Source organism: Corella eumyota, chromosome 1 (assembly GCF_963082875.1).
Source record: "Corella eumyota chromosome 1, kaCorEumy4.1, whole genome shotgun sequence".
NCBI classification, from domain to species: domain Eukaryota; kingdom Metazoa; phylum Chordata; class Ascidiacea; order Phlebobranchia; family Corellidae; genus Corella; species Corella eumyota.
In genome coordinates, this window is record NC_137490.1 from 2,822,601 (window position 1) to 2,843,347 (window position 20,747).

The 20,747-nt window shown below is 28.1% G+C and overlaps 4 protein-coding genes across 5 annotated transcripts; all 4 read left to right on the forward strand.

The window, feature by feature from the left end:
• The first annotated feature begins 1,268 nt into the window (after positions 1-1,268).
• Positions 1,269-9,086, forward strand: LOC145764206 (band 4.1-like protein 4). Of its 2 annotated transcripts, none has more exons than XM_082575812.1 (18): positions 1,269-1,401; positions 1,591-1,695; positions 1,833-1,884; positions 2,072-2,257; positions 2,524-2,647; positions 3,762-3,938; positions 4,127-4,190; positions 4,452-4,588; positions 4,858-4,967; positions 5,260-5,335; positions 5,717-5,848; positions 6,807-6,929; positions 7,154-7,279; positions 7,578-7,628; positions 7,768-7,842; positions 8,097-8,180; positions 8,375-8,544; positions 8,635-9,086. In XM_082575812.1, exons 1-18 carry the CDS (start codon positions 1,306-1,308, stop codon positions 8,769-8,771), a joined length of 2,025 nt encoding a protein of 674 aa, XP_082431938.1. In that variant the 5' UTR covers positions 1,269-1,305; the 3' UTR covers positions 8,772-9,086. The 2 variants fall into 2 exon arrangements, with proteins under 2 accessions (XP_082431938.1, XP_082431939.1); XM_082575813.1 differs by having other exon boundaries at positions 7,157-7,279.
• Positions 9,087-9,757: 671 nt separating this feature from the next.
• Positions 9,758-12,131, forward strand: LOC145749567 (large ribosomal subunit protein uL30-like). The gene is made up of 6 exons (XM_082565369.1): positions 9,758-9,815; positions 10,083-10,182; positions 10,345-10,511; positions 10,890-11,027; positions 11,214-11,323; positions 11,904-12,131. The coding sequence occupies exons 1-6, from the start codon at positions 9,805-9,807 to the stop codon at positions 12,110-12,112; spliced, it is 735 nt and encodes a 244-aa protein (XP_082421495.1). The 5' UTR covers positions 9,758-9,804; the 3' UTR covers positions 12,113-12,131.
• Positions 12,132-13,421: 1,290 nt separating this feature from the next.
• On the forward strand, positions 13,422-15,400 carry LOC145749791 (charged multivesicular body protein 2a-like). The gene is made up of 4 exons (XM_082565656.1): positions 13,422-13,659; positions 13,750-13,905; positions 14,374-14,528; positions 14,692-15,400. Exons 1-4 carry the CDS (start codon positions 13,489-13,491, stop codon positions 14,879-14,881), a joined length of 672 nt encoding a protein of 223 aa, XP_082421782.1. The 5' UTR covers positions 13,422-13,488; the 3' UTR covers positions 14,882-15,400.
• Positions 15,401-15,951: 551 nt separating this feature from the next.
• On the forward strand, positions 15,952-20,516 carry LOC145764037 (cAMP and cAMP-inhibited cGMP 3',5'-cyclic phosphodiesterase 10A-like). The gene is made up of 11 exons (XM_082575605.1): positions 15,952-16,353; positions 16,563-16,735; positions 16,885-17,024; positions 17,212-17,336; positions 17,497-17,651; positions 18,074-18,214; positions 18,471-18,583; positions 18,757-18,923; positions 19,091-19,242; positions 19,305-19,877; positions 20,051-20,516. Exons 1-11 carry the CDS (start codon positions 15,952-15,954, stop codon positions 20,514-20,516), a joined length of 2,607 nt encoding a protein of 868 aa, XP_082431731.1.
• The last annotated feature ends 231 nt before the right edge of the window (positions 20,517-20,747 follow it).

The following is a 20,747-nucleotide window of genomic DNA, read 5'->3' on the forward strand; positions in this document are numbered from 1 at the left end:
TAAAATTGTGGTACCTGTGGTTTGGTGTTGTGGTTAGAATTATTTACTTCATAACACAAGGTCTTAAGTACGATACTCGTTTTGTCCATGCCTTAGCGCGTTTAGTTAAAGGCTAAAAACGTTATAAACTAATGCCAGAAATAAAAACAATCATCACGTTAAATAGCGGAGATTTAGTAAATAATATTCAACGCTTTTAAAAAGTTAACTTTAGGATAGTTTGAGATCTTAACTGTTTTCTAATCTATGTTTGGGCTGTAAAATATTTTTTTAACATCGAGGATAAATAAGAAAATAGTTTGCTTAAAATATTAAAATCGTTTTAAAAACCTTCCGTCAGTTGGAGATGGAGATTTAATAAAATTAGTAAACATTTAAATCTTTCAACGTACTTTAAAAGATTTTTAAACTATTTAGTTAACGTTTTCGCTTAGATGTTATTTAATTTTATGTTAAATGTTACCCGCCTTGCTTAAAAGAAGCAGCAAGTTTTTACTATGGTATATCAATTAGTTAGGCAATTCAAATTTGTTCGTTTATTGTCGGTTTGTCTGATTGTTTTTAAAAAAAAGAAGTTTTTAAAGTAAACAAAGTCAAAAATTGTCTTTGTTAGATTGTTAGGTTAATTTTAATCATTGTTGTGGTAAGCGTTGAACAATTAAACCAGTAGGCATCGCTTAACCATTTTATTTCTAACTGAAATTTATTAAAAAGTGAAAAAAACTATGATCAGATGATTAGAAAATGTTATAATTTTAGGAATGTGAATCAATAAGTTTTTACACGTTTAAAAAACGTTCTGCTAGAAGTAATATATTTTTACAATAATATATTTGTCTGATTAAAAAACTGTTTAGCCAAGATGTAGTCTCTAAAAATATTCTAATGTATTTTTGTTTACAAATTTAAGATATTTTAACAAATTGTTTAACTCAAATATATAGTTTATTACTTGGTCATTATAAATTTAACAAACAAACACAATCTTATATATATATATATATATATATATTCAACACAACTTTGAACATTTTTTTACATGTTGTAGTATTATACCAGGCCAAAAGTCAAATTTAACTGAATTTTGAATTTTACCAACTGTACTTAGAATATGATTAATTTAAATTACATGTTATATCAAGTGTTCTTCTCTGTTTTGCATCAATCTTACGTAAATGAAAAATTGAGCACCACAAAATTGTCGTGTTTTTCAAATTAATTACGTGTTTGAAATGATTTAAATTTTTTTTTATTTCTTACAGACTTGCCTTATGCATTTTTGTGTTAAATTTTTGTTGTAGCAAAATGCTATGTTGTACTAAACCAAAAGCAAGTTTTCAATGTGAAGTTATTCTATTGGATGGGCAGAGCGAAAGATTTTCAAGAGTCAATAATGTTAAGGTACTGCTATTGTATAAATTTTATTTATTTATGGGTCATTAGAAAAAAAATAGTGTAAAAAAATAAAAAATATTTTTTTGTATTGTGTATGCTTGAATATATCAGCTATAAAATTATTTTTGTAACTAAAAATTTAAATTTGTACCTATGACAGTTTTGGGTATATATTTAGTTTGGTTTTATTTACAGGCAACAACTAAGGGTCAAGTTTTGTTCGATTTAGTTTGTCAACATCTAAATGTTATCGAAAAAGATTATTTTGGATTAAGGTTTTATGATCATAATACACATATTGTAAGTAAAGGAAAAAAAATGTGTTTGTAAAATTTTTACAGTATTTGAAAAAATAAATTTATATATATATAAGCTTATTTAATTTTTTTTAAATTGGGCAAACTTTTTTTTTATAAAATTTAATTTATTTGTTTTAGCATTGGTTGGATTTGGATAAAGCATTGTGTGATAATGCCCCACTTTCAAAAGGTAATTTACACGAGTTTTTATCTATAAAAATTATTATATTTTAAAGAAAAATTAATTATAAAATTGGTCATGAATTAAACTTAAAAACCAGCAAAATTTTTTAAATTTTTTTTGTCCAATATTTTTTATATTTTAATATCTGTTTATGTTTCCAAATAATTTGACAAAAAATATTATTTTTTTTTAGTTATTGAGTACGACCATAGTTGCACATTCCATTTTGTTGTAAAGTTTTATGCCGGGGACCCTTGTGCTTTAAAAGAAGAGGTTACGAGATATCAATTCTTTCTTCAACTTAAAAAAGATATTTTCTCACTTCGTCTTTCTTGTTTAAATAAACAGGTTGCTGAGTTGTCAGCTTTGGCTTTGCAATGTAAGAAAAACAATCAGTTTAATAAAAGAAATTTAATTTTATTTATAAATTTGGTAATTTAGTTTTTTGTTTTTTTTATTAGTTGTTTAATGTAGTGGAAGTAATGTTATAAAAATAGTAATAAAAGGCAATAAAAATAACAACTATTGTTAAATTGTTTTAGTTGAGTGTATTCGAAAATGTCATTAACTTTTACTGTTTTTGAAATTGAAGTACTTGGTATTGTATTTATATACTTTCTTTTATATTTTTTTTTGTTTGTTTAGCTGAGATAGGAGATTATGATGACACAATCCACAAAAATTCAAATTATGTTTCCGAATTCCGATTTATTCCCAATCAAGATCGGGAGTTTGAGAAAGAAGTTAGTCGCCTGCATTCTTCATTTAAGTAAGTTTCATCACCAACAAAATGCCTCCAAAGTATAAATTTTTATCATATTCTAGGCACAAGTATACTTAAATTATTGTGAAATACATGAGATAATTATTTTGTTAGTGTATATATACACACATAGTACCAAAATTTTATATTGAAAAACATATTTTGATTTAACTAATGCTATATATACTGTAAACACCATGTTACAAATGCTACACATAGTTTAAATTTAATTTAAAGCTTGAAAGCATGATACATGAACATTAGGAGTATAATTTACTTGTAAACATCTTTTTTTTAAGTTCAACTAACTAGGCCTAAGGCTTTGTGTTTACAAGTATACAAGTGCCTTGTGACATAATAAAAATAATGGTTATTGTTTATAAAACTGTGGTTAGTTATAAGTGCTTTTTACTGTCTTTTTTGGTTAAACTTAAAGTGGTTGGTTATACAAAACAACTATTTTTTTATTTTTTTTAATATTAAATATTTTTTAAAGAATTTTTTTATTGAGTTATTTGGATTTTTTTATTAAATACAACTTAAACATTGATTGACAATTATTTTAATTGCGATAACTTTTGTATCATAACATAAAATAGTTTATATTTTTTTGTTTTTATCATATTTAACTAGTTTGTAGCTGGACATTTCAATTTTCAAAATATGGTTTGAACTTGTAACTAATAGTTGTTAGCGATAGGTTACCCACGAACCACAATTTGCAGTTTTTTTTTCTATTTTGCATGGGTATTAATTGGGAAAAAATGGATTTATATATTGTCCACTAAGCACCATTATATATGGATTATATTTACACAATACCTAAAAATTTTCTTTGATTTTGGTAGTGTGGTGAAGCGGTTATGACATTAAACTGCAGACCAAAGGGTTTCAGATTCAAACCGCATCAGTGCCCCTTTATTTGTCCTTAAGCCTAGTTTTCGGATAGCTCAAACACACCCCATCTGCACACCCTTTTTCTAATAAACATACAAAACTTAAAAGAAATTTTCTTTGATTTTAAAACTTAAAAAAAAACTCAAAACTTAAAAAAAAAACTTTCTTTGATTTTAAAACTTAAAAATTCTAAAACTTAAAAAATAACTTTGTTTTATTTCAGGGGTTTAGTTCCATCTGTAGCAGAAATGCAATATTTACGAAAATGTCGTCAGCTGGATATGTACGGGGTTGAACTTCACTCGGTTAAAGGGGAGGCGGGGGTCAAATACATGCTTGGGGTTTCTCCAAGGGGTATCGAAACCTTTAAGAATAAATACAGAATAACCATTTATTATTGGTCAGTTAATTTTTTTAAATAATTGACAATAATTTCTAAAATTTTGTAATGAATTTTTTTTTGATTATTAAATTAGTAACTATTTGTTTTTTATTTAGTAATTTAGATTTTTTGTCATTTTTTTTGTTAAAATTCTGTTTATTATTTTTTGTAATTACTAGTTCAATATTTTTTTTTATAAATTTTAGGCCTAGAATTGAAACAGTGGATTTTAAAGACGAATTTCTTAAACTGAAAGTAAAAAACAAACAGGTGAATCATTTAATATTGTTTTGTTGAATCATATTAAGACTATTTACAACAATAAAAAATATAGAAGTTAAAAATATAATTAAATTTAACTTGACATTTTGAGTTAAAAAAGTAGCCTAAGAAAACAAATTGCATATCTATATAATTTGTTAAAAATTTAGGAAGATGATTATAATTTTTAATACACATTATATACATTAAAGTTGTACTGGCAATGTACCACACTTTATTGTTAAAAATTAATCAACTTCAATTTTAAAGGGTAAAGAATTAAGTCTTTCATTCGAGATGGATTCCAGTAAAAGTTGTCAGCAAGTTTGGAAGAGTATCGTGGACCGACATGTTTTTTACCGACTACCTCAGAATATACCAAACATTCCGCGGAATAAAAAACACAGGTTAAAAATGTTGTTTATTTATTTAAATAGAGTAATAAAATTTGATATATTGTAATATAGAATATAAAAGATGTTTTTTTTTTGTTTTATAACTCTCTGTAAAAGGTGGTTCTTGTTTTTTTTTGTTTAGAAATAATGGATTTATCTAGTTTTTAAAATAACTATTTGGTCCATAAAAAAGTGTTGATTAAAAATGTTACTAAATAATAAATATAATAACTGATTCGTATTTGTTATATTAAATATTCTAAACAAATTTAACTTTTTAGATATAGTGGACGCACTGAAGCAGAGTTACTCCAATCAGAAGTAGAACGAGAAGAACCTGAAGTTCATCGGGGAAGCAGTAAAAGATATCCAGCCACAAACCATACTGAAAGTTAGTCACGCAAATTTTTTTTAAGTAGTTTTTCGTAAAATTTAAAAAAGGCTAATTTAACTTCGATTCATACAATTTTGATTATGTTTTAGTATTTTTTTCATGAATTTAAAAAAGATTTTTTAAAGGTATTACGATTTTTAACATATTTTTTAGCGTTTTTTAAGGTTCTTTAATACAGTTTTGTAAATATAAGAAAAATAGGGCAGTCCAGTATACATTTATTTTTTTTTCAAATTAAACAAAGTATTTGCTTTATAATAGTATACCTTTTATTATTAATTTGTTCTAGACTCAAATAAGGAAAATGTGAAAGAGGAAAATTCAAAATTAAACACAACTGAAGTAGACCAACCACTTAAGAAAAAGTAATTAGTTTTTACAAAATATTTTAAATGTTGTTTATTAAAAATTTAAACCTAAAATTAAAATCTTGTTAATTGTTATACATTAGGCATTATTAACAATTTAAAAATTTTAATTTGTAGTTTTATGTAAAAATTAAAATAAAAGTGTTCTGTAACTGTATGTAAAATTTGTGCCCCATACAGTCGGTATTTTTTATTTAAATATCTTTTAAAATCTTTTGATATTATTGAACAATATTTTTAAAGCTATCTAAAACCTATGTTTTTTTTATATTAAGTATAGGCCTGCACTAAAACTATAATTTTTATAGCTTGTTGATTTTTTTTAATTCAAGCATTTTTTAATTTTTTTTTTGAATTTTTGAATTTTGATTTTTTAAGGAGTATGTTTAACGCATCAGATGCTGAACAGAATACAATCACGAAATATATGACCCCGAAAAGCGAAAGAAGGGAAAGAAATAGAAAACTTCAATCTTTAAGTGACACTGAAAATAGACATCGAAAACACAGGTAAAAATATATATATTTAAAGTTTAAATTTTTAGTGATAATTCTAGTTACATACCATTGCTTTACTTGTTGTTTCATAGCATACCCTAAATTTACTTTGTTTATTATTTTAGGGCAAAGTTTATTATTATAGGGATTAGACTTTTATCTAAAATTCTCCAAAAATGATTAATTTCACACTAAAATAGTTAAATAAAAGAATTTTTTTTAAATCTTACTTATATTAGTATTTAAATTAAGGTCAAATTGTACACATGTTAAAATAGTTTTAATTTTATTTAATTTGCTTGGATTACCAAACCCAATCCTTGATTATTTTAAACAAAAACAATATGACACACCTATAATAATTAGGTCATAAAATAACTTCTATGTTGTATTGTTCCAAGAAAAGTACTAGTTAAAGTTTTATTACCAATTATGTAATAGCTGTACTAAATTTTATTGTTTACTACTATACTTTTTTTGACAAATATTTCTTCTGGGATTTAAAAGAAAATTTTATTAAAATTATTATGGTAACTTTAGTGTCATTAAAAAAAAATTTTCCTTGTTATAAAAATAAAATAATTGCTTTTTTTATCTTAATGAGGTCGGCATATAATTTAACTGTTTTGTAATCTTCAAATTTCAAACCCTGTCGTTCAATTTTTAAATCAGGATAAATTTGTATTAATTTTGTTTTTAATTGACCAGGATAAATTTGTATTAAAATCAGGATAAATTTGTATTAATTTTGTTTTTAATTGAAATTGGTATTTATTAAATGTTTTTGTCTAAAATTTTTATTTGTTTTGAAATGTTGAAATGTTGAGGAAAAATTTGGTAATTTTTACTTATCTAATTAATAAAAATTTGTAGTTACTTATTATTTAAACACACAAATTTTTCAACAATTTAAATTAAAAATAAATATTTATTTAAATTGTTTTGAATTTATTGACCAAATGAAATTTAGATCGCGAGGACGCTCAAGTGGCGAAGAATCGGATAGTCCGAGCAAGAGGAGGATTCGATCACGGGCGAGGAGGAATCAAAATAACGACAGTGATGGAAGCGAAATTTCAACCAGAAGAAGAAGGTAAAACTTTGCCCATCCAAACTTTTCTATCCAAACTTTTTTTTTTCATCCAAACCTTTTTTTTTTTTTTAACTTTTCTAAACTTTTTTTTTTTTTTTTTTTTTTTTTGTTATTGCAAAATTTGTTTGATTCTAAATACAATTTTTAGGTCAAAAGTACTCTTAAGTTTTAAAGTTGTTTTAAGATTATTCTTCACAAAGTTTTTTTTTAATTTTTTCTACAAGCAGGAGAAGACAATATCACACTGACACTGAGATGGTTAGTGGTAGAGTGACTGCTGAAAGATTAAAACACCACAACAATAATTTACATTCACAAACTGATATCAGGTCACATCGGAGAAACAAAAGGTAAAACAGGTTCATTTTGTAAAAAAAATGATCTATAGTATGATATACACAGCATCAGATTATAGACTAAAAGCCTTAAGCTGCCCCAATGTCACACTATTTTTTTATTAAAGGTTACAGGTAGCTTGAACATGTCACTAAAAGCACATCATTTCCTTATGAAAAACTTAAAATCCTAATACCTAAATGTCCTCTAAAAATTTAATGTCAAACCTACAGATTTTTTATGTGAATTAAACATGGTGATATTTAATATTGTATGTACATCATATTAAACTTTGATAATAAATTTTAACAGGTTATCAAGAGCAGACGAGGAAGCAAAGCAAATGTTATGGCAGCACATTCAGTAAGTTTTTCTATTTTTTATTTGATTTTTTATACAATATTTAAATCTCTAGGTCGTAATATTAATAAGACGATTTTTTGTTGATAAAAATTATCAAGTTATAATTGTACTTGAGGCTAATACATATTTTTAAATTTAGACGTGAACACGTAGAAATAGATCCGAATATACAATCTGAAAATATGTTAAATGATATTGCTTACACTGAAGTAAAGTAAGTTAAACATAATCTCAGTATTTATTTACATTTAATATTGGAAAAAACCTTTTAATCTAATTTCTCAAGTTTTAAAATTAATAAACACGTAAGTATCTTAAGTAAAGATTAAAATCTGATCAGATAATATATAGATTTTTTGGTTTGGTTCTTAAAATTTTTGTGATTAAATGATAAGGTAAGTGCTTAATTATTTACAACAAAGAGATTTTTGTTGTATAAATTTAACTTAAAATATTTAATTTAATCAGAACGTCAGGAAATTCAAATCCTATTAGAGCGGGTAGACACAGAAATCGAACAACTTCAAAATCCAGTGTTATATCACATCACAGGTAGTTATTTTAATATTTATTATAACATTTTTATAAAATTAAATAAGTATTGTTAATTGTTATTTATAACTGTCTAAAAAATTACTTGCTTCTATTATTTTTGTAATGTTTTTAAAATATTTTTTTTTTAAATTTTTATTTTGGTTCGAACTTGTATTTAAAACAATGTTTTTAATTTTTAAATATTGTTTTAGTTACAACACAGCCATTGATGATGGAATGGTGATGCCGTTACAAGTTACCACAACTGTTCAACAAGAAAGAAGGAGAGCCCAACAAAGAGGTTATAATGGTGCAAGTTATAAATCTCCAGTTAAACAACACCAACCTGGCAAAGACTGGGACACAAGAACTTCATTATCAGGTTAAAAAATAAATAAAAAATTTTCCTCTAAAATTTTAAAGAATTTTTTTTAAATTTTGTTTATAAATTTTACCAATTTTTTTTTTGTAGTTGAGGACTTTAAAAATATGCCCTCGAATGGTGGCAAGAGACACCATCATAACAACCATACAAGAAGAACCAAACCTCATGATAACAACCATAAGTTCAAGTCTTCCAATTCACATTTAGTTTACAGCCAAATATAAAACTCTTTTTTTTGAAGTAATTAAATTTTCAAAAATTTTTTTGCTTTGAAGTTTTTACTATTTTTTGAATTTTCAGACAAATAAAAAAATCAAAACTTTCACTTTCTTTTTCTGTTTTTAATTTTTTTTCTTTTCCTCATTTTTCACACAAAATCATTTGTACTTAAATCTGCTTTCATATGTGCCTGCTGATTTTGAAACATTTTTATTACACCTTTACCAGTGTGCAATTAAAAATAATTGTGTCAATAATTTATATTCCAATACTATATAAAATATATTTTACATCTCAATCTTCTCACACATTCAATTTTCGTCTGCTGTATTTTTTTTGTAAATTACATAAAGTCTTAAAGGTAGTTATTTTGTAAATTGCTATTTAAACCTTTTTAAATTTTTTCAGTACTTTTTCTGTAAATGTATTTTAATATTCTTTTAGTCAATTGTGCATATAGTGTTTCTATAAATAAGTTTTTCAGTTTATTTTTATATGATTAAGTGCTAACATTTCGTACTATTTTTTCTATTCTGTAAATGCACAAAGAAATTTTATTGCAATTCAAATTACTTAAGTTTTATTAAGAGTTCTCAAAGTATTTTAAAAATAAGGTAATTTTAGGTATAGACAAGACATTTCCCGTGGCAACAAAATTGCTAACTTCTAAGCTGTTTTAATAACGCATTACATTAGAAATTTAATTATTTTTGATTTTACAAGATATTATTAGTTTTTTTGTTCTAAAATAGCATCGTTATAGAAAAAAAACTGTTCTTTGTATAAATTAGCCTAGGTGTATAATAATATTTTTAATAAGGAATACCCTTTAGCCGTGGTATTTATACTCTAAAAAAAATCACTATTGCCAAATATGCAAAAATTAATAGTATTTGGTTTATTTTTGAAGCCTTGCTATCGTGGCATTTTATTTTAAAATACGTCATCAAATTATTAAAAAATGCGCCCACTAGTAAAAATTCTCACGATATACACAACATTGTATTTTGGGTTCTTTTTACTGCAAATTCGCTAAAGATGGTGTTGGGGTAGGTAACGTGTTATATCTTAATAAATCCATGGATTATCCGTGTTTAACTTGTGTGTATCATGAAAAAAACATGTCCTAAGCAATATTGGTTTAAGAGAAACCATAAATAAGTGAGATTTTAGTCCGCTTTTATGCATTTGGACGTAACGAAAAACTGTGTAAAAAAGTTGTGGAATTATTTTTAAGTTTAGATAAACACGTTTCGCTAAATAATAGAAGTAGGCAGTAATTATCAGTTTACGTTAACCCAGATATTTGATTTTAGTACAAAAGTAGCGCGAGTTCCCGAGTCTCTTCTGAAAAGAAGAAAGGAATACCAAGCTCAGAAAGCAAAACAAGCTCAAGCCGCTTGCGTCCAAAAAAAGGTAATAACTCTTATTTCTAAATGGGTAAAAAGGTTTTATAATTTACTGTTACAAAACATGTCTGCCTTTTAAGAAACTAATCCATTGTAAAGACTTCAATTTTTTGTATTTTTTTTTAAACATTATCAAAATTTAAACAAATTTTGTTGTTTCCCTCTACAGAGAAACAGGGAGAAGCGAAAGCTTATTTTCAAGCGAGCTGAAGAATACATTAAGGAATATCGGCAACGTGAACGGGATGGAATAAGATTGGCCCGACAAGCTCGAAAACATCAAAATTATTATGTTCCTGATGAGCCCAGACTTGCTTTTGTTATCCGTATTCGAGGGTAAGTTTTTGTATCAGACTTTGGTTCAATTTTTGTTATTTTTTATATAATTTATAGAGGTTTCACAATTGGTTCTAAAGGCATGAATTTTACAATTTTTTTATTGTGTTATAATTTTATTTGATGCATATATTAATTTTTATTTCGTTTTTAGTTTTTCAGCATTATTTTAAAATTATGATGATTTAATATAAAAATGCTTAAATGCTCTTTATGCAATTTAATTGTAGTTTGGATTTGCTTAACACGTAAACAGAGATAAAACAGAAATCGATTTTTAGTGATTTTAAAGTCTAAATTACCCACTTCAATAAGTAACATATCAAAGATAATTTACACTTAAGATAAGGTTGTAAAAAATAACTTTTTTTTCTCTAGTATCAACCAAGTAGCCCCCAAAGTGAAGAAAGTTTTGCAGCTGCTCCGACTCCGACAAATCCACAATGGAGTTTTCATTCGATTGAGTAAAGCTACTCTTCAGATGTTGAGAATCGCTGAACCCTACATCACCTGGGGGTAGGTTTAACATAAAATTATGATAGCAACAGCAGTATTTTAAATTTAATTTGTATATATATGACTTTTATATACTGTGAGAAAAAAAATTTTCTTTTTTTTTAAGTTTAAATAAGTGTTATTATTTGTGTTTTTTGTATTATTGAGTAATTTTTTAAAAACTTGTATTTGCACATCTACAAACAGATACCCCAATTTGAAAACAGTCCGTGAGTTGTTGTACAAACGAGGTCATGGAAAGGTTGACAAAAATCGAATCCCGATCACTGACAACAACATCATTGAAGAAAGTCTTGGTAAGGGTTTTTATAATGAATTCTAGTTATTTATTTAGAAATTGCAACTTTGTTTACTTCATTTCAGTTATTACTTAAATAATGAGACTTCCTCGTTGTGGGAAGGGCGAAAGCGCGACCTAAACATAGAGTAACAACTGTTACCCAGACCCAGTTTCGAGTTGCCTGTGGCAGTTTAGGATATTATAGATTATTTTTGCCCTATATTTATTTTGCTGATTTAGTGCTGGCTCAGCAGAAGTTTATATCATTTATATTGCCTTACTTAAGGGCGCTACAGCATAAGAGTAGTGAGGATTGAAAACCTACGATCTTATGTGTGGTAACTAGTGTTCTTACCACTACACTATGTTAGAACATTTGGCTTTACTACATAAGGTGTTGAATTTGATCCCCACCAGATTTATGTTTTAAGTGATATGCCCCTTCACAAGTAATGTCAATAAACATGAATAACCATTGCTTGGAAAACAATAATCGAGAAAATAAAAGACAGTTGTAGTCATTTAAGTCAACAAAAAACTTAACCTTACTTTAATAGCATTATTTTTTAATAAACATATTTTATCTACTCTATCAGGCAAATGTGGTATCATCTGTATGGAAGATGTTATCCACGAGTTATTCACCGTCGGCAAACATTTCAAAGAAACTTCCGCTTTTTTGTGGCCATTTAAACTTTCCTCCCCCAAAGGAGGATTCCAGAAGGTCACCAACCACTTTGTTGAAGGTGGAGATTGTGGTAATCGTGAGGATAAAATTAACGAGTTGGTGCGAAAAATGAACTAAATAAAATCGTTTTTTGCAATATTGTTGTGTTTTTATTGACTTAAATTTAAAAAATTAGTTAGCAAACTATTTTATTTTAAAACTGGTATATGGAAAGCAGATTTTTTAACTACTTTAGTTGAAGAAGGTTTCACTGTTGTAGAAAAATTTTGAGCAGTGTTGATAAAAGTCTTATTTACATTTATTTATTCTTGTTGAAGAATGGTCTACTTCATGGCATGTAAGAGTAACGACCCAGTCTCGGGTTGCCTTTGGCAATTTGGGATAGATAGCTCATAATTGCCATATACTTATACGCTGCTGATTAAGTGTTGGCAGTTTATAGCGTCTTACTTAGACGCTAGAACATGAGAGCTTTGGTGATCAAACCCAGGACCTCATGTAGTGAGGATAAGTGTTCTGGCCACTACGCCGTCTTTTGTTTAATATAGGCCCAAAAACTTGCCGTGTCTATACATACATAAATAGATATTAATCCAGGTAAACCTTGGTAAGCGAGATAGCAGTATAAGTGTAAATACTCGTCTTCTATTACTTAAAATCATTTAAGTGAATAAGTAGAAGGTAAAATCATTTAAGTGAATAAGTAGCTAGTTCTTAAAACGCCCAAAATAAAGATTTTTCTCCGCGTGAACTTTTTATTCTAGTTTATTTATTATACTTCAAAATTAACATATATTTATTAGCTCAAAAAGCATTTAAATAAACATTACAAAGATTCCTAATTTAGATTTTATTAAAGTTTAATTTATCAGTCATGCGCTACCGCTTTGTAACCTATTTTTATAGTCTTATGACGTCATGGCTGTTGTTTTGTTATGATATGTCATGTGACGATTGTGAGTAACATAGGGTTGATAACTTACGTTGAATATTTATTTAGAGGTAACTGAATGATAAAGTTTGGGTCGAGAATTTGGAATATTAAACTAACTATCCTATTCAGTCATTAGGTTTAGAAAAGACTATTGGTAACCTGACAAAATAACTCGATAATTTAAATTTTTACTTAACTTGAGTTATTAAAAAAGCTGTCTTAAATAAAGGACAGAAGCTTCATGCCATATTAACCTAATGCCAACTTAGCCCCAGACAAACCAACGTTATAACACCTTATTCTTGTCAATTATTTAAATATCTTAAACCCTCATACATCATAGGTTATGATGTCATAAGTTTGAGTTGTCTTCAAGATGAGTAGTCTTTGAGTAAGGTGTCTAACTTACTGTTGTCGTTTAATTAAAATAAACAGTTTTAAAACAGAAATAAAGAATTGTTATTTTTCATAAGAAATATACTATTAAATACCTAGCTAACAGCTTCGTAAATTTTACTTTAGGTATTTCAGATATAAATTGTAATTAAAAACCATCAAAATGTTGTCGAGTTTATTTGGTAAAAAGAAAACTCCGACTCAAATGCTGCGTGAAAATCAACGTTTATTAAACAGAACGATGAGGGATCTGGATCGTGAACGAGCCAATATGGAAAAGCAAGAAAAAAAAGTGATTATGGATATTAAAAAAATGGCAAAAGAAGGACAAATGGTAAATAAATGAAAATTTTCTTAATGTTGATGGCTACAATTTGGAATTCGCACTAAATTTTATGAAATAAAAACTTTTTTGCATTTTTAGGACGCTGTTAAAATTATGGCAAAAGATCTTGTCAGAACGAAAAGATATGTTAAAAAGTTTATTCAAATGAAAGCAAATATTCAAGGCGTTTCTTTAAAAATAGCAACTTTAAAAAGTCAAGATGCAATGATGAATTCCATGAAAGGAGTTACAAAGGTAAATTTATTTGAAAATATATATTATACTAAATTTAATTTTGTATACCACAAAATAACTTGTATTAAATTAAACTCATTTTTTTATATTTACTTAATATCCTTGATGTGGGAAGATTGTCTTTATGACCTAAACATAAAGGGACATCAGTTACTCGACCTAGTCACGAGTTGCCATTGGTAGTTTGGGTTATCACAGATTATAATTGCCCAATAAATAAGCTGCAGTGTAAGTATTGGATCGGCAGAAGTTTATACCAGTTGTAGCACCTTACTCAAGGGTACTACATCATAAGAACAGTGAAAATTAAACCCAGGACCTCATGTATTGAGGCTAAGTGTTCTGACGACTATACCACACGATCGGTCATAAATAAGGCAGTTGGTTAACCCTTCTTGTATTTTAAATAAATAATGGTGCAAAAAAATGTCACTTTTATTATGGAAATATTAAATGTTTTGTTTTCAGGCAATGAGGGCAATGAACAGGCAAATGAAACTTCCGCAAATGCAGAAAATAATGATGGAGTTTGAGAAACAAAGCGAGATGTTGGACATGAAATCGGAGATGATGGAGGATGTGATTGACGATACTTTGGCAGGATCAGATGATGAAGAAGAATCGTAAGTTGGATTAAAATAAGTTAAATTATTAAATGTCAATATTTCTTTAAGATATTTTTTTTGAACCATACATAAGTTTTGTTAGGTTTAGTAATAAAAATTGATATTTATTTTAAAGTTTTTTAAATTTATTCATTTTTTTAAAATATCTTTATTTTTTTAGGGACGCCATTGTGAAGCAAGTATTTGACGAATTAGGACTCCAATTAAGTGAGGAATTCGGAGGTTTACCAGCTGAACAAGGCAGTTTTCCAGTTGCCCAAAAATCTGGACCCTCAGCAGTAGCAGCTGGGGGAATTTCAAGCGCTGATGCAGACCTGGAAGCTAGATTAAACAATTTAAGAAGGGACTGAGGGACTTAAAATGATTTTTTTTAAGTATGAGGCCATTGTAAAGCATTACTAGATATGCCCCAATTGGTTATTATAATATGCTGCACTTAAAACTATTAGAAATGGACATCCCTTACAAATATTAAATCCATTTATGGGGTAACTTGAAATTTATTTAAAATCTAATTAAAAAGCAATTTGGTAGTAACAGTTATAAATATAAAACCCAGTTTTTGTAATCAGTAGAATACATTATATCAATCATTGCAAATAAATTTAAATATTTTTTGTAATTGCTGTTTTGGTTAATATTGTACACTTTTTGTAGTTTTTGTCTTATAAAAAAAGTTTTCATACACTAGCATATACTATGATGATGTGTTTATAATTCACACATTATTAATGCATCAATAATAAATAAATTTGTTATTTAAACTTGAATTTGGTATCTATCTATAAATTCGAAAACATTATATTTTGTTTCTTACTTGTTAAATTTTTTTTGTGAAATATAGAACACAACACAAAAAGAGTTTGATTTTCTATTATTAGAAATCACGAGGTTAATTTAAACAAATAAGTTATGTCATGTGAAGGAAACATTTATTTGTTTATTCGTCGTTCTAACTTTATATTCGTACAGGATTTTTAATAGTTACATATTTTATGTATCTTAAAAAAATTATTATATTTTATGTGCAGGTCTATATCAATAAAAACCTTTATTTACTTTAAAAAAGTATTTTTATCTGTAGTTTAAATTTCACATGTTACTGGCACAATAAACGTTTTATACAACATTTTAAATAACGTCTTATCACCACACCTTATGTAAATATAATTGGCTTAATGATTTTTTAATTTTAATAGTTAATTTAAGATTTTTTATCCTTTTTTTTTAATTAATTGCTATCAATTTTTTTTTTAAATATTCGAAAGCAAAAATCCAACAATGGCTATTGTTATGAAATACAACTACAGCCAAGCTAGTTATAAAAAAATTTTTCAACTAGAATATATTAGAATGTAAATCATTTTTTTTATTAAATTGTACATGAATAAGAGAACTGGACTACTTTTTTTCTCTCAATATGGCTAGTCCCTGGGCCTCGTGGCAAATGCGATCTCAGCCTAGGTTGCCTTTTCCCGGGAGACGTTTTTCAAACACCACAACATTTGAAAGCAGGGGTTTAAACTCCCTACCTGACCTGTTGAATGACCTACAAGATTCAACCCAAAAAGAAGATATTTGTAAACATTTGGAAAGGATAACTACCAACTTTCCGCATATTTTTGAAGAGTATATCGTCGAAAATATCCGAACAGAAACCATAACGAAATGGTTAACAAAATCTAAGTCCTCTGACCAAACTAGAAACTTACCGTCTAAATCCCTCGGAGATTTTCAAAAACTTTCTGTTACCTTTACTGGGCTAGATGAGTCGAACAATATTACGAAGACCCCATCTGCTCAAGAAGAACTAATTAAAAAGGTAAACAATTTCTATATTTCCATTCAGCCCAGCAGTGAACAATAAAACCGGCAGCCAGGTATAGTGGTCAGAACACTTTCTACACTACATGAAGTCCTGGGTTTGATCCCCAGTGATCTTTTGCTGTAGCGTCCATGAGTAAGGCGCTATAAACGGTATGAATTTTTGGTGTTATATTTACACATCAACTAAACTATTTCTTTTTTCAGATTGATTCTTCTGAATATTTAAACCCGATTTACACATTGTGCAATCACCTAAAAGAACTAACGATGTCCACAGGGTTTAGTTTTTATGCTGTAGGTGGAGAATACGGAGATACGTTACATCTTTATAATCCAGAGTTACCACAATGGAAAACAGAACCCCAACAAAAACAAAGGTATTTTTAAACTGCTGTAGCTATACAAGCCTAAACTTTTAAAGGACAAAATTATTGCATTCATTTTTAAAACCTTTTTTTTGTCATATATAACCCCCGGGACAAAATGCACTAGTATTTTTGTATTACAATTTCCAATTTTATTCTAGGGGTAACATCGCGCCTAGTTACCCAATTGGAAAAAACAGCAATGTTGCAGCCTATGTTGCTAAGACAAAACAGATGGTTGTCGTTGACGATATTAGATTGGATGAAAGGTTTCCGAACGGCACTGCTACACAGGATTCCAGTAAATATAAAATTTAAACAATAATTTTTAAAGCTATTTAACTTAAACAACTATAGACTAACCGCTTTAAATGTGGGGCTACTTATAGCCTTAGCCTATAAGGTTTTATAATTTTATTAGGCAAATTACTGCTTTAGTCTAAAAAACTTGTGATTAAAATTGGTGATCACTTGAACTGTGTTTTTAGGTGCTGCGTTTTCTGTAATGGGTTTACCTTTTAAGCTACCATCTGGAGATCTTTTGGGCGTTGTTGAGATATATCGTTCTTGGAGCAATGCTTTTTACACAAAAGATTTAATAACATTAACTCAGGTATAAGTTTTTAATGTTTTTAAGTTAAGTACAGTTTCGTGATTTATTAAACATTTTCATGAACACAAAGCTTACAGTGTCGCTGATAAAACAAACTTTGTTATGTAAAGCTTGAATAACTAAACACGGTTTGTTTTTAAACAAAAGTTTTTTGTTTTAGAACATCTTAAGTTGGGCCGAAATCGCAATTTACAAATCGCAAGTTAGCGCCGGATTGCGCCAACAAGCGGATATGAGTAACTTTCTGTTGGAGGTTTCGAAAACCTACCTGGATGATTTAACTAACATTGATGTTATAATTAAACATATAATGAGGTAATTTAAATAAAAGTTTATTTAAAAAGTATTTTATTTAATTTGTCGCTTCAAAGTGTGGTGTAGTGGACCGGCAGCGTGGTGTAGTGGTAAGAACACTTTCTACACCACATGAGGTCGTGGGTTCAATCCCCACTGTTTTTATGTTGTAATCAGCAGCATAATTATCGTGCAATTATAATTAATAATATTTAAGAACTGCCAAAGGCAACTCAAGACTGGGTTGCGGTAACAGGGTTATGTTTAGGTCGCGCTTTCAACCTTCCCACATCGAGGATAAGTATACATACGAAAAAATGTTTTATTTTGTTATTAACTAGCATCATTTGTATTTTCAAATTAACGTATTGGCCGAACCAATTTTTGTCTTAGGTAAATAACTTTTACTTGTTAAACAAGTTTATTTTTTTTAACACATGTAGGTTTGCAAAATCTTTGGTTTCTGCAGATCGTTGTTCTTTCTTTTTAATTGACAAAGAGAAAGAGGAACTGTTTACAAATTTGTTTGATCAAGGCGAAGGAAAAGATGGAGAACCTATTTTTACAAAACAAAATGAAATCAGGTTTAATTTTTAACACATAACATTTTTACAATAAGTTTTTTTTAAGTATCTGTAATTTTTGTGTATTAATGAATCTTTTCCAAACATTTTGGTGTCGTAATAGTAAGGGTATATTTTTCATAAACCGTTAGTTTTTGTTTGATGGTGCTTATCAAGTTAAGGTTTAAAGCTTTATATATTTTTACAACCGTAAAGTACACATAATTTCTGATCATATAAATATTTATTAATTTTAATTTAATTAAATGTATTTTAGAATTCCGATGTCGACAGGAATAGCAGGTCATGTCGCCACAACAAAACAAATTCTCAACGTCTCAGATGCGTATGCTGATAAAAGATTTAACAGGGATGTAGATAAACAAACAGGTAATATTCTAAGCAAACTTGCACGTGATGCAATATAGTAACAGACATCACCTGATAAGGTCATTGATTCGATCCTCGCTACTTCTGTAAATTACATCTGTGATGCCTAAAAAAATTTATTTGACAGTTTAAATTAAAGTGTTGTTAAACAAATTTTCTGTTATTTTTTCTAGGGTATACAACTCGCAATATTTTATGCATTCCAATATTGGGTCATAATGAAGTTTATGGGGTTGTTGAAATGATTAATAAAAAGGGGGAAGGCCCATTTACCTCTATGGATCAAAATAACTTCCAGATGTTTACAGTTTTTTGTGCACTTGCCTTACGATATTCAAAGGTATGTATTTTAAATAAATTAATATATTTTTAAGGCCTTGGCTGTCCACTTTTAATTAAATGCATCTTAAATGTTGGAAAAAATTTAAGTGTTTAGTTAAAATGATGTACTTGTATAATTTTGCAATTGTGTTTTGTATAAATTTAACTTAATATATTTTAATTTAGATTCATGTCAAGTTGGAACAAAACCAATGGAGCTTCGACGTACTAAAAGAGCAATACAGATATCACAGCAGATATTTTGAAAAAGATTATCAAGCAGTTGTCAAAAACTTCACTAAAGATCAACCACTCAAATTGCCCGATGAATACTCCGAGTATGTAATGTTAATCTTTTATGTTTATAATTTTTTTAAACTTAATCTTTCTTCTTTTTTAGATTTAATTTTTCCTTAATGTCGTACAACGCAGAACTTCCAATCTTTTTTATCAACATGGCTAACGATATCACAAACTCTAACGAAAAGAGAATTTTTTCAATTGATGTTATGACCAGATTTATTCTTCACGTGCGCAGCAATTACCGTGATAAACCCTATCACAATTGGCACCACGCCATGACAGTAACTCACGCCATGTATTGCATGTTGGTGAGGAACGAAGATTTGTTTAACGTTGTAGAGAGGTTTTCATTACTTATAGCCTGTGTTTGCCATGATTTGGATCACAGAGCAAATTCAAATCAGTTTCTGCAAAAAACAAACCACCCTCTGTCCTTACTTTACCCTTCTTCGACAATGGAATATCATCACATTAGTACAACATGGGATATTATTGGAAGGGAAAAAAGTGATGTTTTGTGCGGTCTTTCTGACTCTGATAGAAAACAAGCGTTATATATTATCAAAGAGGCAATTGTTGCAACGGATTTAGCTTTGTATTTTGGAAATAGGGCGCACATTGAAGACTCTTTAAATAAAGGGGAATTCAATTTTGACGACCCCAAACACAGGTTGTTAAACTCGTATACTACTTGTTTTTCTACCTAATCACTATATGATTGTTTAACAGAATATAGGCTTTAGAATAACTGTTTAACTTTAATAAATTTAATGGAGAAAGGGCAAAAAATTGGATTTATCACTCTATAAAATCCTAAAAATTTGACTTGTTTTATAATTATAGGGTGAATGCTATGGGTTTGATGATGTCTTCTTCGGATATAAGTTCAACTGCAAAAGAATGGAATGTAACTAAATCAAATGTGTTGGATTTATATCAAGAATTTTGGGCGGAAGGAGACCAAAGAAAAAAACTAGGGTTGTCAGTTATTCCAATGATGGATCGAGATTTATCTGAAGACCTAGCCGAAGGACAAGTCGGGTTTTACTCGAATGTTTCGATTAAATGTTTTGAAATACTTGTGCGAATATTACCAACTTGTCATCCGTTGGTGACTGGAGCAAAGGATAACCTTGAAAGATGGCGAAAAGAGGCTGAAAAAGTCAACCAAATTAGGGAGGAAAGAAATAAAGAAAAGGAAGAAAAACTAAAACGCGAAAAAGAATTAGAACAAAAGGGTCTAGAGTTAACGTTAAGAGAAGGAATGTGGGAAATCGAGAAATCACGCGAAGCAGTTGATCAAGAATAAGTTTAAAAATTCCAGCAAATAGAACTCATTTTACACTTTTTTTTTCACATATTAAAAAAAACGATGTTAAATAAATAAAAAAACAAAATTGCTTTTATATTGCTACTTATTCATTAACATTTAAGACAATCAAGATTTAATTTGAGCAAAATGAAAAAACAGATTGAGGATAAACAGATATACGATCCCATAAATGTCAATCATCATCAAAATCGATGACGTCATAAAATA

What these genes read in the sequence shown, in the direction of transcription:
- LOC145764206 (XM_082575812.1), top strand. Translation starts at nt 1,306, where the DNA reads ATGCTATGTTGTACTAAACCAAAAGCAAGTTTTCAATGTGAAGTTATT. An exon ending in CGCCTGCATTCTTCATTTAA is followed by an intron (nt 2,648 to 3,761) that starts GTAAGTTTCATC and finishes GTTTTATTTCAG; the next exon opens with GGGTTTAGTTCCATCTGTAG. An exon ending in AGAATAACCATTTATTATTG is followed by an intron (nt 3,939 to 4,126) that starts GTCAGTTAATTT and finishes TATAAATTTTAG; the next exon opens with GCCTAGAATTGAAACAGTGG.
- LOC145749567 (XM_082565369.1), top strand. An exon ending in TTTGTTATCCGTATTCGAGG is followed by an intron (nt 10,512 to 10,889) that starts GTAAGTTTTTGT and finishes TTTTTTCTCTAG; the next exon opens with TATCAACCAAGTAGCCCCCA. An exon ending in GAACCCTACATCACCTGGGG is followed by an intron (nt 11,028 to 11,213) that starts GTAGGTTTAACA and finishes ATCTACAAACAG; the next exon opens with ATACCCCAATTTGAAAACAG.
- LOC145749791 (XM_082565656.1), top strand. Translation starts at nt 13,489, where the DNA reads ATGTTGTCGAGTTTATTTGGTAAAAAGAAAACTCCGACTCAAATGCTG. An exon ending in TGGCAAAAGAAGGACAAATG is followed by an intron (nt 13,660 to 13,749) that starts GTAAATAAATGA and finishes TTGCATTTTTAG; the next exon opens with GACGCTGTTAAAATTATGGC. An exon ending in TCAGATGATGAAGAAGAATC is followed by an intron (nt 14,529 to 14,691) that starts GTAAGTTGGATT and finishes TTATTTTTTTAG; the next exon opens with GGACGCCATTGTGAAGCAAG.
- LOC145764037 (XM_082575605.1), top strand. Translation starts at nt 15,952, where the DNA reads ATGGCTAGTCCCTGGGCCTCGTGGCAAATGCGATCTCAGCCTAGGTTG. An exon ending in AAGAAGAACTAATTAAAAAG is followed by an intron (nt 16,354 to 16,562) that starts GTAAACAATTTC and finishes TTCTTTTTTCAG; the next exon opens with ATTGATTCTTCTGAATATTT. An exon ending in ATAATTAAACATATAATGAG is followed by an intron (nt 17,652 to 18,073) that starts GTAATTTAAATA and finishes TAACACATGTAG; the next exon opens with GTTTGCAAAATCTTTGGTTT.